At 42.1% G+C, this 18,972-nt stretch overlaps 1 protein-coding gene across 1 annotated transcript in view; it reads left to right on the top strand.

Moving 5' to 3' along the window:
• Positions 1–18,972, top strand: part of ltn1 (listerin E3 ubiquitin protein ligase 1) — a 129,748-nt gene that overhangs the window by 15,780 nt on the left and 94,996 nt on the right. Inside the window, exons 5-10 of the mRNA XM_052521738.1 lie at positions 3,067–3,237; positions 8,695–8,747; positions 10,606–10,786; positions 12,500–12,673; positions 18,232–18,422; positions 18,575–18,722. Of these exons, the coding sequence (XP_052377698.1) occupies positions 3,067–3,237; positions 8,695–8,747; positions 10,606–10,786; positions 12,500–12,673; positions 18,232–18,422; positions 18,575–18,722 (918 nt within the window). The remainder of the gene's footprint in view (positions 1–3,066; positions 3,238–8,694; positions 8,748–10,605; positions 10,787–12,499; positions 12,674–18,231; positions 18,423–18,574; positions 18,723–18,972) is intronic.

Below are 18,972 nucleotides of genomic sequence, written 5' to 3'. Positions count from 1 at the left end.
CGGATAGACAGACAGACAGCAAGACGGACACACAGACAGACACCAAGACGGACACACAGACAGACAGCAAGACGGACAGACAGCAAGACGGACACACAGAAAGCAAGACGGACAGACGGACAGCAAGACGGACAGACGGACGGACACACAGACAGCAAGACGGATAGACGGACGGACACACAGACAGCAAGACGGATAGACAGACAGACAGCAAGACGGACAGGCAGCAAGACGGACAGACACAGACAGCAAGACAGACGGACGGACGGACAGACAGCAAGACGGACAGACAGCAAGACGGACGGACAGCAAGACGGACGGACAGCAAGACGGACGGACAGCAAGACGGACGGACAGCAAGACGGACGGACAGCAAGACGGACGGACAGCAAGACGGACGGACAGCAAGACAGACGGACGGACGGACAGACAGCAAGACGGACAGACAGCAAGACGGACAGACGGACGGACACACACTTGAATAACCCGTTGATCTCTGTGTAACCCATTGATCTCTGTGTAACCCATTGATCTCTGTGTAACCCATTGATCTCTGTGTAACCCATTGATCTCTGTGTAACCCATTGATCTCTCTGTAACCCATTGATCTCTGTGTAACCCATTGATCTCTGTGTAACCCATTGATCTCTGTGTAACCCATTGATCTCTGTGTAACCCATTGATCTCTGTGTAACCCATTGATCTCTGTGTAACCCATTGATCTCTCTATAACCCATTGATCTCTCTATAACCCATTGATCTCTGAATAACCCATTGATCTCTCTATAACCCATTGATCTCTCTGTAACCCATTGATCTCTCTATAACCCATTGATCTCTCTATAACCATTGATCTCTGTGTAACCCATTGATCTCTCTATAACCCATTGATCTCTGTGTAACCCATTGATCTCTGTGTAACCCATTGATCTCTCTGTAACCCATTGATCTCTCTATAACCCATTGATCTCTCTATAACCCATTGATCTCTCTATAACCCATTGATCTCTCTATAACCCATTGATCTCTGTGTAACCCATTGATCTCTGAATAACCCATTGATCTCTGAATAACCCATTGATCTCTCTATAACCCATTGATCTCTCTATAACCCATTGATCTCTCTATAACCCATTGATCTCTCTATAACTCATAGATCTCTCTATAACCCATTGATCTCTCTATAACCCATAGATCTCTCTATAACCCATTGATCTCTCTATAACCCATTGATCTCTCTATAACCCATTGATCTCTCTATAACCCATTGATCTCTCTATAACTCATAGATCTCTCTATAACCCATTGATCTCTCTATAACCCATAGATCTCTCTATAACCCATTGATCTCTCTATAACCCATTGATCTCTGTGTAACCCATTGATCTCTGTGTAACCCATTGATCTCTGTGTAACCCATTGATCTCTGTGTAACCCATTGATCTCTGTGTAACCCATAGATCTCTCTATAACCCATAGATCTCTCTATAACCCATTGATCTCTCTATAACCCATTGATCTCTCTATAACCCATTGATCTCTGTGTAACAATTGATCTCTGTGTAACCCATTGATCTCTCTATAACCCATTGATCTCTCTATAACCCATTGATCTCTGTGTAACCCATTGATCTCTGTGTAACCCATTGATCTCTCTATAACCCATTGATCTCTCTATAACCCATTGATCTCTGTGTAACCCATTGATCTCTCTATAACCCATTGATCTCTCTATAACCCATTGATCTCTCTATAACCCATTGATCTCTCTATAACCCATTGATCTCTCTGTAACCCATAGATCTCTCTATAACCCATTGATCTCTATAACCCATTGATCTCTGTGTAACCATTGATCTCTCTGTAACCCATTGATCTCTCTATAACCCATTGATCTCTCTGTAACCCATTGATCTCTCTATAACCCATTGATCTCTCTATAACCCATTGATCTCTGTGTAACCATTGATCTCTATAACCCATTGATCTCTGTGTAACCCATTGATCTCTCTGTAACCCATTGATCTCTCTATAACCCATTGATCTCTCTATAACCCATTGATCTCTCTATAACCCATTGATCTCTCTATAACCCATTGATCTCTCTATAACCCATTGATCTCTCTATAACCCATTGATCTCTGAATAACCCATTGATCTCTCTATAACCCATTGATCTCTCTATAACCCATTGATCTCTCTGTAACCCATTGATCTCTCTATAACCCATTGATCTCTGTGTAACCCATTGATCTCTCTATAACCCATTGATCTCTCTATAACCCATTGATCTCTGTGTAACCCATTGATCTCTGTGTAACCCATTGATCTCTCTATAACCCATTGATCTCTGAATAACCCATTGATCTCTGAATAACCCATTGATCTCTCTATAACCCATTGATCTCTCTATAACCCATTGATCTCTCTATAACCCATTGATCTCTCTATAACCCATTGATCTCTCTATAACCTATTGATCTCTCTATAACCCATTGATCTCTGTGTAACCATTGATCTCTCTATAACCCATTGATCTCTCTATAACCCATTGATCTCTCTATAACCCATTGATCTCTCTATAACCCATTGATCTCTGTGTAACCCATTGATCTCTCTATAACCCATTGATCTCTGTGTAACCCATTGATCTCTGTGTAACCCATTGATCTCTCTATAACCCATTGATCTCTCTATAACCCATTGATCTCTGTGTAACCCATTGATCTCTCTATAACCCATTGATCTCTCTATAACCCATTGATCTCTCTATAACCCATTGATCTCTGTGTAACCCATTGATCTCTCTATAACCCATTGATCTCTCTATAACCCATTGATCTCTGTATAACCCATTGATCTCTCTATAACCCATTGATCTCTCTATAACCCATTGATCTCTCTATAACCCATTGATCTCTCTATAACCCATTGATCTCTCTATAACCCATTGATCTCTGTGTAACCCATTGATCTCTCTATAACCCATTGATCTCTCTATAACCCATTGATCTCTGTGTAACCCATTGATCTCTCTATAACCCATTGATCTCTGTGTAACTCTAGGTGCGGCGTAGTCTCGCCCCCTACCTGAAGAGTGTGATGGGCCACTGGCTGCTGTCTCAGTGTGACAGCTATCCTCCCGCTGCTTCTGCTGCCTGCCAGGCCTTCAGCGCTGCCTTCCCCCCCAGCAAACAGGCTGAGGCTCTTAGCTTCTGCAAGGACGAGATTCTCACTGTGAGTAGTCTATTACACTATAGAGAGAGGCCTTCAGCGCTGCCTTCCCCCAGCAAACAGGCTGAGGCTCTTAGCTTCTGCAAGGACGAGATTCTCACTGTGAGTAGTCTATTACTATAGAGAGAGGCCTTCAGCGCTGCCTTCCCCCCAGCAAACAGGCTGAGGCTCTTAGCTTCTGCAAGGACGAGATTCTCACTGTGAGTAGTCTATTACACTATAGAGAGAGGCCTTCAGCGCTGCCTTCCCCCCAGCAAACAGGCTGAGGCTCTTAGCTTCTGCAAGGACGAGATTCTCACTGTGAGTAGTCTATTTACTATAGAGAGAGGCCTTCAGCGCTGCCTTCCCCCAGCAAACAGGCTGAGGCTCTTAGCTTCTGCAAGGACGAGATTCTCACTGTGAGTAGTCTATTACACTATAGAGAGAGGCCTTCAGCGCTGCCTTCCCCCAGCAAACAGGCTGAGGCTCTTAGCTTCTGCAAGGACGAGATTCTCACTGTGAGTAGTCTATTACACTATAGAGAGAGGCCTTCAGCGCTGCCTTCCCCCAGCAAACAGGCTGAGGCTCTTAGCTTCTGCAAGGACGAGATTCTCACTGTGAGTAGTCTATTACACTATAGAGAGAGGCCTTCAGCGCTGCCTTCCCCCCAGCAAACAGGCTGAGGCTCTTAGCTTCTGCAAGGACGAGATTCTCACTGTGAGTAGTCTATATTATACTATAGAGAGAGGTCTTCAGCGCTGCCTTCCCCCAGCAAACAGGCTGAGGCTCTTAGCTTCTGCAAGGACGAGATTCTCACTGTGAGTAGTCTATTATACTATAGAGAGAGGTCTTCACTGTCCCCCAGCAAACAGTCTATATTATACTATAGAGAGAGGTCTTCACTGTCAGTAGTCTATATTATAGTATAGAGGTTCTCACTGTCAGTAGACTATATTATAGTATAGAGGTCTTCACTGTCAGTAGTCTATATTATAGTATAGAGAGTGGTCTTCACTGTCAGTAGTCTATATTATACTATAGAGAGAGGTCTTCACTGTCAGTAGTCTATTATACTATAGAGAGAGGTCTACACTGTCAGTAGTCTATATTATACTATAGAGAGAGGTCTACACTGTCAGTAGTCTATATTATAGTATAGAGAGAGGTCTACACTGTCAGTAGTCTATATTATACTATAGAGGTCTTCACTGTCAGTAGTCTATATTATACTATAGAGAGGTCTACACTGTCAGTAGTCTATATTATACTATAGAGAGAGGTCTTCACTGTCAGTAGTCTATATTATAGTATAGAGAGGTCTACACTGTCAGTAGTCTATATTATAGTATAGAGTTCTCACTGTCAGTATAGAGGTCTTTACTGTCAGTAGTCTATATTATACTATAGAGAGAGGTCTTCACTGTCAGTAGTCTATATTATACTATAGAGAGAGGTCTTCACTGTCAGTAGTCTATTATACTATAGAGAGAGGTCTTCACTGTCAGTAGTCTATATTATACTATAGAGAGAGGTCTTCACTGTCAGTAGTCTATATTATAGTATAGAGGTCTTCACTGTCAGTAGTCTATATTATACTATAGAGAGAGGTCTTCACTGTCAGTAGTCTATATTATACTATAGAGAGAGGTCTTCACTGTCAGTAGTCTATTATACTATAGAGAGAGGTCTTCACTGTGAGTAGTCTATATTATAGTATAGAGGTTCTCACTGTCAGTAGACTATATTATAGTATAGAGGTCTTCACTGTCAGTAGTCTATATTATAGTATAGAGAGAGGTCTTCACTGTCAGTAGTCTATATTATAGTATAGAGAGAGGTCTTCACTGTCAGTAGTCTATATTATAGTATAGAGGTCTTCACTGTCAGTAGTCTATATTATAGTATAGAGGTCTTTACTGTCAGTAGTCTATATTATAGTATAGAGGTCTTTACTGTCAGTAGTCTATATTATAGTATAGAGGTTCTCACTGTCAGTAGTCTATATTATACTATAGAGAGAGGTCTTCACTGTCAGTAGTCTATATTATAGTATAGAGAGAGGTCTTCACTGTCAGTAGTCTATATTATAGTATAGAGGTCTTCACTGTCAGTAGTCTATATTATAGTATAGAGGTCTTCACTGTCAGTAGTCTATATTATAGTATAGAGAGAGGTCTTCACTGTCAGTAGTCTATATTATAGTATAGAGAGAGGTCTTCACTGTCAGTAGTCTATATTATAGTATAGAGGTTCTCACTGTCAGTAGTCTATATTATAGTATAGAGAGAGGTCTTCACTGTCAGTAGTCTATATTATAGTATAGAGAGAGGTCTTCACTGTCAGTAGTCTATATTATAGTATAGAGAGAGGTCTTCACTGTCAGTAGTCTATATTATAGTATAGAGAGAGGTCTTCACTGTCAGTAGTCTATATTATAGTATAGAGAGAGGTCTTCACTGTCAGTAGTCTATATTATAGTATAGAGAGAGGTCTTCACTGTCAGTAGTCTATATTATAGTATAGAGAGAGGTCTACACTGTCAGTAGTCTATATTATAGTATAGAGGTTCTCACTGTCAGTAGTCTATATTATAGTATAGAGGTCTTCACTGGCAGTAGTCTATATTATAGTATAGAGAGTGGTCTCACTGTCAGTAGACTATATTATAGTATAGAGAGGTCTTCACTGGCAGTAGTCTATATTATACTATAGAGAGAGGTCTACACTGTCAGTAGTCTATATTATAGTATAGAGGTTCTCACTGTCAGTAGACTATATTATAGTATAGAGGTCTTCACTGTCAGTAGTCTATATTATAATATAGAGGTTCTCACTGTGAGTAGTCTATATTATACTATAGAGAGAGGTCTACACTGCCAGTAGTCTATATTATAGTATAGAGGTCTTTACTGTCAGTAGTCTATATTATAGTATAGAGGTCTTTACTGTCAGTAGTCTATATTATAGTATAGAGAGAGGTCTTCACTGTCAGTAGTCTATATTATAGTATAGAGAGAGGTTTTCACTGTCAGTAGTCTATTATACTATAGAGAGAGGTCTTCACTGTCAGTAGTCTATATTATACTATAGAGAGAGGTCTTCACTGTCAGTAGTCTATATTATAGTATAGATGTTCTCACTGTGAGTAGTCTATATTATAGTATAGAGAGAGGTCTTCACTGTCAGTAGTCTATATTATAGTATAGAGAGAGGTCTTCACTGTCAGTAGTCTATATTATAGTATAGAGGTTCTCACTGTCAGTAGTCTATATTATAGTATAGAGAGAGGTCTTCACTGTCAGTAGTCTATATTATAGTATAGAGAGAGGTCTTCACTGTCAGTAGTCTATATTATAGTATAGAGGTTCTCACTGTCAGTAGACTATATTATAGTATAGAGGTCTTCACTGTCAGTAGTCTATATTATACTATAGAGAGAGGTCTTCACTGTCAGTAGTCTATATTATAGTATAGAGGTTCTCACTGTCGGTAGACTATATTATAGTATAGAGGTTCTCACTGTCAGTAGTCTATATTATAGTATAGAGGTCTTCACTGTCAGTAGTCTATATTATAGTATAGAGGTCTTCACTGTCAGTAGTCTATATTATAGTATAGAGAGAGGTCTTCACTGTCAGTAGTCTATATTATAGTATAGAGGTTCTCACTGTCGGTAGACTATATTATAGTATAGAGGTTCTCACTGTCAGTAGTCTATATTATAGTATAGAGGTCTTCACTGTCAGTAGTCTATATTATAGTATAGAGGTCTTCACTGTCAGTAGTCTATATTATAGTATAGAGGTCTTCACTGTCAGTAGTCTATATTATACTATAGAGAGAGGTCTTCACTGTCAGTAGTCTATATTATAGTATAGAGGTTTTCACTGTGAGTAGTCTATATTATACTATAGAGAGAGGTCTTCACTGTCAGTAGTCTATATTATAGTAAATTGAGGGGGTGTTGGGTTAGGTGGGATGGTGTTGAGGGAGATGATTATCAAAATGATGAAGAGGTCTTTAACCTGAGTGATGATGACGATTGTGACGATGATTGTGATAGAGACGATGGTGATTGTGATAGAGACGATGGTGATTGTGATAGAGACGATGGTGATTGTGATAGAGACGATGGTGATTGTGATAGACGATTGTGATAAATCAAATCAAATTTTATTTGTCACATACACATGGTTGCAGATGTTAATGCGAGTGTAGCGAAATGCTAGACGATGATGATGATGATTGTGATAGAGACGATGATGGTGATTGTGATAGAGACAATGGTGATTGTGATAGAGACGATGATGATGGTGATTGTGATAGAGACGATGATGATGATGTGATAGAGACGATGATGATGATGTGATAGAGACGATGATTGTGATAGAGACGATGGTGATTGTGATAGAGACGATGATGATGATGATTGTGATAGAGACGATGATGATGATGTGATAGAGATGATTGTGATAGAGACGATGATGATGATGTGATAGAGATGATTGTGATAGAGACGATGATGATTGTGATAGAGACGATGATGATTGTGATAGAGACGATGATGATTGTGATAGAGACGATGATGATTGTGATAGACGATGATGATTGTGATAGAGACGATGGTGATTGTGATAGAGACGATGGTGATTGTGATAGAGACGATGGTGATTGTGATAGAGACGATGATGATTGTGATAGAGACGATGATGATTGTGATAGAGACGATGGTGATTGTGATAGAGACGATGGTGATTGTGATAGAGACGATGGTGATTGTGATAGAGACGATGGTGATTGTGATAGAGACGATGGTGATTGTGATAGAGACGATGGTGATTGTGATAGAGACGATGGTGATTGTGATTGATAGAGACGATGATGATTGTGATAGAGACGATGATGATTGTGATAGACGATGATGATGATGATGATGATTGTGATAGTGATGATGGTGATGTTGATGTTGATGTTGATAGTGATGGTGATGATGGTGACGATGATGATGGTGATAGAGACGATGATGATTGTGATAGAGACGATGATGATTGTGATAGAGACGATGATGATTGTGATAGAGACGATGATGATTGTGATAGAGACGATGATGATTGTGATAGAGACGATGATGATTGTGATAGAGACGATGATGATGGTGATAGTAATGATGATGATGATGGTGATGGTGGTGATAGTGATGATGATGATGGTGATAGTGACGATGGTGATTGTGATAGAGATGATGATGGTGATTGTGATAGAGATGATGATGGTGATTGTGATAGTGACGTTGATGATGATTGTGACGATGATGATTGTGATTGTGATTGTGATGATGATGATGGTGATTGTGATAGTGATGATGGTGATAGTGATGATGGTGATTGTGATAGAGATGATGATGATGATGATGATGATGATGGTGATAGTGATAGTGATAGTGATAGTGATGATGATGATGATTGTGATGTTGAACTTCAGGTACTTCAAGACAACCTGCTGAAGGAGACGGCAGACACCCTAAGTGACCCACAGTGAGTAGTTCATCTATTGTCATATAACATATGACTGCTGTTTAGCACCCATAGTAAGCTGGGTCCTTGACTATAAGGAAGAATGAAGTCATACCCATAATGCCATAGAAGCTGTGATCTGTAGTGCTGGCTAAATAAACCTGGCTCGGGGCTGATAGGCCAGCAGCAGAGGTAGAGACTGATTCATTGACCTCTTGCGACGAGCAGTCCGGGAACTTAATCATAGCCTCAAGCGAATTTGCATGACGCAGCGGACATAAAAACTTTTCCTATTCATGAAAATCGCAAATGAAATGAAATAAATATATTCAAACACAAGCTTAGCCTTTTGTTAACAACACTGTCATCTCAGATTTTCAAAATAAGCATTACAGCCAACGCTAGACAAGCACATGGCATAATGCTATGCTAGCTCTGCTGGCAGCAGACAACATTTTCACGAAAATAAGAAAAGCAACCAAATTAAATAATTTACCTTTGAAGAACTTCAGATGCTTTCACTCAGGAGACTCCCAGTTAGATAGCAAATGTTCCTTTTTCAAAAATATTATTTTTGTTAGGCAGCAGCAAGGTAGCTCCTGTTTCTTCATCATGCTTGATGCTGAGGAAAGCAGCACCGGAAAATGATTCAATTAACCTGCCAAATGTTTTTCAAAGTTTGATTCTCCATAATATCGAGCAGAAACACGGCATTAACGTTGTTTGATGTGATCCATCAGCAGAGGTGTTTTTAACATTATATTTGATAATATATCCGTAGCAGAGGCAGTTGGTTTCTCATAACCTGAAGATGATGTGTTTGGCCAGCAAAATGGCTACCTCAGTATTTTACAGCAAGAGGTAGAGACACCATGTGACCACATGCTTGATGATGTGTTTACGGCCATTCTTCAATGTAGAAATGCCTAAAAGAATTCACCTGCTGATGACACCTTGGGGAATACAGCAGAGGTGTAAGCTCATTGTAGCTCATTCACAGCCATATAAGATGATGTGTTGGCATGAGCAGGTTTCAAAAAATGATTCACTTCCTGGTTGATTTTTATCTGGGTTTGGCCTGTAACATCAGTTCTGATTCATGGCACCTCACAGATGATATCTTTGCAGTTTTGGAAACGCAGAGTGTTTTCTTTCCAAAGCTGTCAATTATATGTTAGAGCATCTTTTCGTGACAAAATATCTTTAACCTGTTGATGATGTTTTTATCCAAAAATTAAAAGACTGCCCCTATTGATCTGTTGATGATGTGTTTGGCCCAGCAATGCATAACTGGTTTAACCTGTTGATGTTATGTTTGGCCAGCAGCAGAGGTAGAGACTGATTCATTAACCTGAAGATGATATGTTAGGCCAGCAGCAGAGGTAGAGACTGATTCATTAACCTGTTGATGATGTGTTTGGCCAGCAGCAGAGGTAGAGACTGATTCATTAACCTGTTGATGATGTGTTTGGCCAGCAGCAGAGGTAGAGACTGATTCATTAACCTGTTGATGTTATGTTAGGCCAGCAGCAGAGGTAGAGACTGATTCATTAACCTGTTGATGATGTGTTTGGCCAGCAGCAGAGGTAGAGACTGATTCATTAACCTGTTGATGATGTGTTTGGCCAGCAGCAGAGGTAGAGACTGATTCATTAACCTGAAGATGATGTGTTAGGCCAGCAGCAGAGGTAGACTGATTCATTAACCTGTTGATGATGTGTTTGGCCAGCAGCAGAGGTAGAGACTGATTCATTAACCTGTTGATGATGTGTTAGGCCAGCAGCAGAGGTTGAGGCTGGTGAATTCACCTGTTGATGATGTGTTTGGCCAGCAGCAGAGGTAGAGACTGATGAATGACCTGTTGATGATGTGTTATGAGGAGTGTTCCAGAGGAGGAGAGGGAGGCGAAGTTCCTCCGCCTGCTTACCAGCTCTCTACTTGGGGTGAAGAGACTGCTGTCCTCCTTACCCCAGACAGACACACACAACCTGCAGGACAGACTGACACACCTCCTCAACCAGGCCAAATTCTGGAAGTACAGCAGACACAAGACGCCACAGGTACGGAGATGGGGGTACACACACAGACACACACACACACACACACACACACACACACACACACACACACACACACACACACACACACACACACACACACACACCACACACACAACCCACTAACCTCCTCGACGTGTCCTCTGGTCTCTCTCTCTCTCCAGGTGCTAACCTCCTCGGCGTGTCCTCTGGTCTCTCTCTCCAGGTGCTAACCTCCTCGACGTGTCCTCTGGTCTCTCTCCAGGTGCTAACCTCCTCGGCGTGTCCTCTGGTCTCTCTCTCTCTCCAGGTGCTAACCTCCTCGACGTGTCCTCTGGTCTCTCTCTCTCTCCAGGTGCTAACCTCCTCGACGTGTCCTCTGGTCTCTCTCTCCAGGTGCTAACCTCCTCGGCGTGTCCTCTGGTCTCTCTCTCCAGGTGCTAACCTCCTCGACGTGTCCTCTGGTCTCTCTCTCCAGGTGCTAACCTCCTCGACGTGTCCTCTGGTCTCTCTCTCCAGGTGCTAACCTCCTCGACGTGTCCTCTGGTCTCTCTCTCCAGGTGCTAACCTCCTCGGCGTGTCCTCTGGTCTCTCTCTCCAGGTGCTAACCTCCTCGACGTGTCCTCTGGTCTCTCTCTCCAGGTGCTAACCTCCTCGTGTCCTCGTCCAGGTGCTAACCTCTGGTCTCTCTCTCCAGGTGCTAACCTCCTCGACGTGTCCTCTGGTCTCTCTCCAGGTGCTAACTCTGGTCTCTCTCTCTCTCCAGGTGCTAACCTCCTTGACGTGTCCTCTGGTCTCTCTCTCTCTCCAGGTGCTAACCTCCTCGGTATGTCCTCTGGTCTCTCTCTCCAGGTGCTAACCTCCTCGGCGTGTCCTCTGGTCTCTCTCTCCAGGTGCTAACCTCCTCGGCGTGTCCTCTGGTCTCTCTCTCCAGGTGCTAACCTCCTCGACATGTTCTGGTCTCTCTCTCCAGGTGCTAACCTCCTCGACGTGTCCTCTGGTCTCTCTCTCCAGGTGCTAACCTCCTCGGCGTGTCCTCTGGTCTCTCTCTCCAGGTGCTAACCTCCTCGGCGTGTCCTCTGGTCTCTCTCTCCAGGTGCTAACCTGGTCTCTCTCCAGGTGCTAACGTGTCCTCTGGTCTCTCTCCAGGTGCTAACCTCCTCTGGTCTCTCTCTCCAGGTGCTCCTCTGGTCTCTCTCTCCAGGTGCTAACCTCCTCGACGTGTCCTCTGGTCTCTCTCTCCAGGTGCTAACCTCCTCGACGTGTCCTCTGGTCTCTCTCTCCAGGTGCTAACCTCCTCGGCGTGTCCTCTGGTCTCTCTCTCCAGGTGCTAACCTCCTCGACGTGTCCTCTGGTCTCTCTCTCCAGGTGCTAACCTCCTCGACGTGTCCTCTGGTCTCTCTCTCTCTCCAGGTGCTAACCTCCTCGACGTGTCCTCTGGTCTCTCTCTCCAGGTGCTAACCTCCTCGGCGTGTCCTCTGGTCTCTCTCTCCAGGTGCTAACCTCCTCGGCGTGTCCTCTGGTCTCTCTCCAGGTGCTAACCTCCTCGGCGTGTCCTCTGGTCTCTCTCTCCAGGTGCTAACCTCCTCGGCGTGTCCTCTGGTCTCTCTCCAGGTGCTAACCTCCTCGGCGTGTCCTCTGGTCTCTCTCTCCAGGTGCTAACCTCCTCGACGTGTCCCCTGGTCTCTCTCTCCAGGTGCTAACCTCCTCGACGTGTCCTCTGGTCTCTCTCTCCAGGTGCGTGGTGCTTTCTTCGAGGTGGTGTCTTCTCTGTGTGAACACACACCAGGTCTGGTGCAGATTGAGGCTGCCAGAGTCTGTCCTGCTGTTCTACTGTCTATAGACGACACGGACCCTGTGGTGCTGCCTCCTCTCTGGGAAGCTGTGCTCCACACACTCTCCACCTTAACAGTAAGTCTTCAGGGGGAAAAACTCCCGGGACTATTTCAAGCTTTGCCATATTTCTGAAAGGGCTTGAATGGCACACAACATTTCTTTTGCTAAGGATCATGGTAAACGTGGCCGTAACTAGGAAAGCATCGTGGTCGTTGTAGTCTTTTTCATCCTGCCTGATGGAGTTAAACCTGGTTTTAATGTCTATGAACCGGATGGTAGTCTACTGTTAAACTGAAAGCTCAGCGTCACCTAGAACCGAGCCAGGTCACCTAGAACCGAGCCAGGTCACCTAGAACCGAGCCAGGTCACCTAGAACCGAGCCAGGACACCTAGAACCGAGCCAGGTCAACATTGGAAAACCAGAAATGGACGGCAAATACGATCATCAGAATTCCGTCTCTTTTTAGAGACTATTAGCACTGTTAAATAGAGAACATGGTGACTCTCTGTTCTCCATTCTGGTCAGTCCCATAGACCTTGGTCAGCAACTCAGCGTCTCCATTTGACAGGCTTGTTGACACCGCAGTTTTCATCCGTGTGAATGAGGGCGCGAGCTTCCTGTGGCCTGCTGGCCTGTGTCAGCATGTAGTCCTGTGTGACCACAAACGTAGTAGTCAGAATGGATCAGGATTTAATTAAATATCTAGTAGTCAGAATGGATCAGTATTTAATTAAATATCTAGTAGTTAGAATGGATCACTATTTAATTAAATATCTAGTAGTCAGAATGGATCAGTATTTAATTAAATATCTAGTAGTCAGAATGGATCAGGATTTAATTAAATATCTAGTAGTCAGAATGGATCACTATTTAATTAAATATCTAGTAGTCAGAATGGATCAGTATTTAATTAAATATCTAGTAGTCAGAATGGATCAGTATTTAATTAAATATCTAGTAGTCAGAATGGATCAGTATTTAATTAAATATATAGTAGTCAGAATGGATCACTATTTATTTAAATAGTCAGAATGGATCAGTATTTAATTAAATATATACTAGTCAGAATGGATCAGTATTTAATTAAATATCTAGTAGTCAGAATGGATCAGTATTTAATTAAATATCTAGTAGTCAGAATGGATCAGTATTTAATTAAATATCTAGTAGTCAGAATGGATCAGTATTTAATTAAATATCTAGTAGTCAGAATGGATCAGTATTTAATTAAATATCTAGTAGTCAGAATGGATCAGTATTTAATTAAATATCTAGTAGTCAGAATGGATCAGTATTTAATTAAATATCTACTAGTCAGAATGGATCAGTATTTAATTAAATATCTAGTAGTCAGAATGGATCAGTATTTAATTAAATATCTAGTAGTCAGGATGGATCAGTATTTAATTAAATATCTAGTAGTCAGAATGGATCAGTATTTAATTAAATATATACTAGTCAGAATGGATCGTATTTAATTAAATATCTAGTAGTCAGGAATGGATCAGTATTTAATTAAATATCTAGTAGTTAGAATGGATCAGTATTTAATTAAATATCTAGTAGTCAGAATGGATCAGTATTTAATTAAATATCTAGTAGTCAGAATGGATCAGTATTTAATTAGATATCTAGTAGTCAGAATGGATCAGTATTTAATTAAATATCTAGTAGTCAGAATGGATCAGTATTTAATTAAATATCTAGTAGTCAGGATGGATCAGTATTTAATTAAATATCTAGTAGTCAGGATGGATCAGTATTTAATTAAATATCTAGTAGTCAGAATGGATCAGTATTTAATTAAATATCTAGTAGTCAGGATGGATCAGTATTTAATTAAATATCTAGTAGTCAGGATGGGATCACAGAATGGATATTTAATTAAATATATAGTAGTCAGAATGGATCAGTATTTAATTAAATATATAGTAGTCAGAATGGATCAGTATTTAATTAAATATATAGTAGTCAGGATGGATCAGTATTTAATTAAATATCTAGTAGTCAGGATGGATCAGTATTTAATTAAATATCTAGTAGTCAGAATGATCATATTTAATTAAATATCTAGTGATCATAATATATTTGCTATATTATATATATATAGTCAGAATGGATCAATATATATTTAATTAAATATCTAGTAGTCAGAATGGATCATGTATTTAATTAAATATCTAGTAGTCAGAATGGATCACTATTTAATTAAATATCTAGTAGTAAAGAATGGATCAGTATTTAATTAAATATCTAGTAGTCAGAATGGATCAGTATTTAATTAAATATCTAGTTTTAACAAATCAGAATGGATCAGTATTTAATTAAATATCTAGTAGTCAGAATGGATCAGTATTTAATTAAATATCTAGTAGTCAGAATGGATCAGTATTTAATTAAATATCTAGTAGTCAGAATGGATCACTATTTAATTAGATATCTAGTAGTCAGAATGGATCACTATTTAATTAAATATCTAGTAGTCAGAATGGTCCTGTAGCTCCATCCATCTTCCCATCAATTTTAACCAGAATGGATCAGTATTTAATTAAATATCTAGTAGTCAGAATGGATCAGTATTTAATTAAATATCTAGTAGTCAGGATGGATCAGTATTTAATTAAATATCTAGTAGTCAGAATGGATCAGTATTTAATTAAATATCTAGTAGTCCCAGAATGGATCCGTATTTAATTAAATATCTAGTAGTCAGAAATGGATCAGTATTTAATTAAATATCTAGTAGTCAGAATGGATCAGGATTTAATTAAATATCTAGCAGTTCATCAGAATGGATCAGTATTTAATTAAATATCTAGTAGTCAGAATGGATCAGTATTTAATTAAATATCTAGTAGTTTAAAGCTTGGGAAATCTTTTGATCAAAGTATTTAATTAAATATCTAGTAGTTCTTCAGATGGATCAGTATTTAATTAAATATCTAGTAGTCAGAATGGATCAGTATTTAATTAAATATCTAGTAGTCAGAATGGATCATTTTGCACGCCCCAATTTTTCAGATTTTGATTTTAATTAAATATCTAGTAGTCAAGAATGGATCAGTATTTAATTAAATATCTAGTAGTCATGATAGAATGGATCAGTATTTAATTAAATATATACTAGTCAGAATGGATCAGTATTTAATTAAATATCTAGTAGTCAGAATGGATCAGTATTTAATTAAATATCTAGTAGTCAGAATGGATCACTATTTAATTAAATATCTAGTATATCTGAATGGATCACTATTTAATTAAATATCTAGTATATATCAGAATGGATCACTATTTAATTAAATATCTAGTAGTCAGAATGGATCACTATTTAATTAAATATATACTAGTCAGAATGGATCACTATTTAATTAAATATATACTAGTCAGAATGGATCACTATTTAATTAATTCTCAATTTTATATATATAACTTCCAAATAATTCAACGTGGGTATATAAGTTGATCATAATAAACACAATATATATATATAAAAGGACATAATGTATATATATGTATGTATATTTGTCATCATAATATATATATATATATGTATATATATGGTGATCATAATATATATATGTATGTGGTGATCATAATATATATAAAAATGTGGTGATGATAATATATATAAATATATATGTATGTATGTGGTCATCATAATATATATATAGTGCCTTATATATATATGTATTCGGCCCCCTTGAACTTTGTGTATATATATATTTTGTATGTGGTGACATTAAACACAGGCTTCAAACATAAAGATATAAAACTGTATTTTTGTGAAGAATCATTTACGTATTCATTTGATTTCTTCCTGGGACAAAATCATGAAGTTGAATTGATGCAGCCTTTCCTCTAGCCCCTCCCTCCTGTCCCTCCTCTAGCCCCTCCTCTAGCCCCTGCTCTAGCCCCTCCTCTAGCCCCCCTCTCCTCTAGCCTCTCCTCTAGCTTCTCCTCTTGCCTCTCCTCTTGGCTCTCTAGCCCCTCCCTCCTGCCCCCTCTCCTCTAGCCCCTCCTCTAGCCTCCCTCCTGCCCCCTCCTCTAGCCTCCTCCATTAGCCCCTCCTCCAGCCCCTCCCTCCAGCCCCTCCTCCCCTAGCCCCTCCTCTAGCCCCTCCTCTAGCCCCTGCTTCCCCTCCTCTAGTCCCCCTCTCCTCTAGCCTCCTCTAGCTTCTCCTCTTGCCTCTCCTCTTGGCTCTCTAGCCCCTCCTCCTAGCCCCTGCTCCTCCTCCTCTCCTCCAGCCCCCTCTCCTCTAGCCTCTCCTCTAGCTTCTCCTCTTGCCTCTCCTCTAGGCTCCTCTAGCCCCCCTCCTCTAGCCCCCTAGCTCCTCCTCTAGCCTCTCCTCTAGCCCCTCCTCCATTCTGGCCCTCTAGCCTTCTCCTCAGCCCCTCCTCTAGCCTCTCCTCTAGCCCCTCCAGCCCCTCTCCTCCCCTCCTCCAGCCCCCTCCTCCTAGCCCTCTTCTAGCCTCTCTCTAGCCCCTCCTCCATCCCCCCTCCATCTCTAGCCCTCCTCTAGCCTCCTCTAGCCTCTCCTCTAGCCCTCCTCTCTAGCCCTCCTCTAGCCTTCCTCTCTAGCCCATCCTCAATCCTCTCCTCTAGCCCCTCCTCTAGCCCCTCCTCTAGCCTCTCCTCTAGCCTCTCCTCCTCCAGCCTCTCCTCTAGCCCTCCTCTAGCCCTCCTCTAGCCTCTCCTCCTAGCCTCTCCTCAGCCTCTCCTCCAGCCCTCCTCTCCAGCCCCTCCCTCTAGCCCCTCCCTAGCCCCTCCAGCCCTCCTCCTCTAGCCTCTCCTCTAGCCCTCCTCCTCTCCAGCCCCTCCTCTCCAGCCCCTCCTCTAGCCCCTCCTCTCCAGCCTCCTCCTCCAGCCCTCCTCCCTCCAGCCCCTCCCTCTAGCCCCTCCTCTAGCCCTCCTCCCCTCCTCTAGCCCCTCCTCTAGCCCCTCCTCCTCCTCTATCCTTCCTCCAGCCCCTCCTCTAGTCCCTCCTCTAGTCCCTCCTCCTCTAGCCCCTCCCTCCTCTAGCCCCTCCATCCCTCCTCTAGCCACTCCTAACCACTCCTCTAGCCTCTCCTCTAGCCTCTCCTCCACCCCTCTGCCATCCTCTCCTCCATCCCGTCCTCATCCCCTCCTCCATCCCCTCCTCATCCCCTCCTCCATCCTCTCCTCCAGCCTCTCCTCTATCTTCTCCTCCATGCCTAATCCAGCCCTCCTCCACGCCTACTCCAGCCCCCTCCAGCCCCTCCTCTAGCCCCCCTCCAGGCCCTCCTCCAGCCCCTCCTCTAGCCCCTCCTCTAGCCCTCCTCTATCCTCTCCTCCAGCCTCTCCTCTATCCTCTCCTCCACGCTCTACTCCAGCCTCTCCTCCACGCCTACTCCAGCCCCTCCTCTAGCCCCTCCTCCAGCCCCTCTCTAGCCCCTCCTCTAGCCCCTCCTCTTGCCTCTCAAACTTGTGTTTATGTAACAATGCCATTGATCTAGAAGTCAGATAACTGTACACAACGAGAGGAAGACCTAACTCCATCCTTGTTCTAGTGTGCGCTTTTACATTTATTAAATCATAGGCTTTATTAGTTGAGGGACAACGTGTCATTTTCCTGGGTCATCGTTACCCAGTACGCTCTCTGTCTCTGTTCCAGGACTGTTGGAGTCATGTCAACGCCAGGAAGGCTGTTCTGCCTAAACTGTGGTCCCTGTTAAAGGATGGGGGTAAAGGTTTAGCCACAGCCCTCCACCCTAACCTGCTACCACTCATCAGTAAACTACCCTCTGAGGTCACTACACCTAACCTAGACTTCTACACGACCTTCTGCAGCTGTCTCATACAAGGGTAAGGAGAGGGCGGGTGGTGGAGGAGAGGGCGGGGGGGGGAGTGTGTTATCCCATCGGAGTGTCCAGCTGCAGTGTTTAACCCAGAGAGTGTGTGTGTGTGTGTGTGTGTGTGTGTGTGTGTGTGTGTGTGTGTGTGTGTGTGTGTTGCAGCTTGTCCAGTGAGCGTGCTGTGTCCAGTCCGTCAGAGAGTGCTGCTATAGTGGTGTCGGCAGTAGAGTGTTTGAGATACACTCTGTTACAGAACACTGGGGAGGAGGAGGAACACACACTGATACGCACCATGCTCCTAGAACAACAGGTAACAAACAACATGCTCCTAGAACAACAGGTAACAACATGCTCCTAGAACAACAGGTAACAACAGGTAACATGCTCCTAGAACAACAGGTAACATGCTCCTAGAACAACAGGTAACAACAGGTAACAACATGGAACAACAGGTAACAACATGCTCCTAGAACAACAGGTAACAACATGCTCCTAGAACAACAGGTAACAACATGCTCCTAGAACAACAGGTAACAACAGAACAACAGGTAACAACATGC

Source organism: Oncorhynchus keta, chromosome 6, assembly GCF_023373465.1.
Source record: "Oncorhynchus keta strain PuntledgeMale-10-30-2019 chromosome 6, Oket_V2, whole genome shotgun sequence".
NCBI classification, from domain to species: Eukaryota; Metazoa; Chordata; class Actinopteri; order Salmoniformes; family Salmonidae; genus Oncorhynchus; species Oncorhynchus keta.
This window is presented reverse-complemented; position numbering and strand designations above follow the sequence as displayed.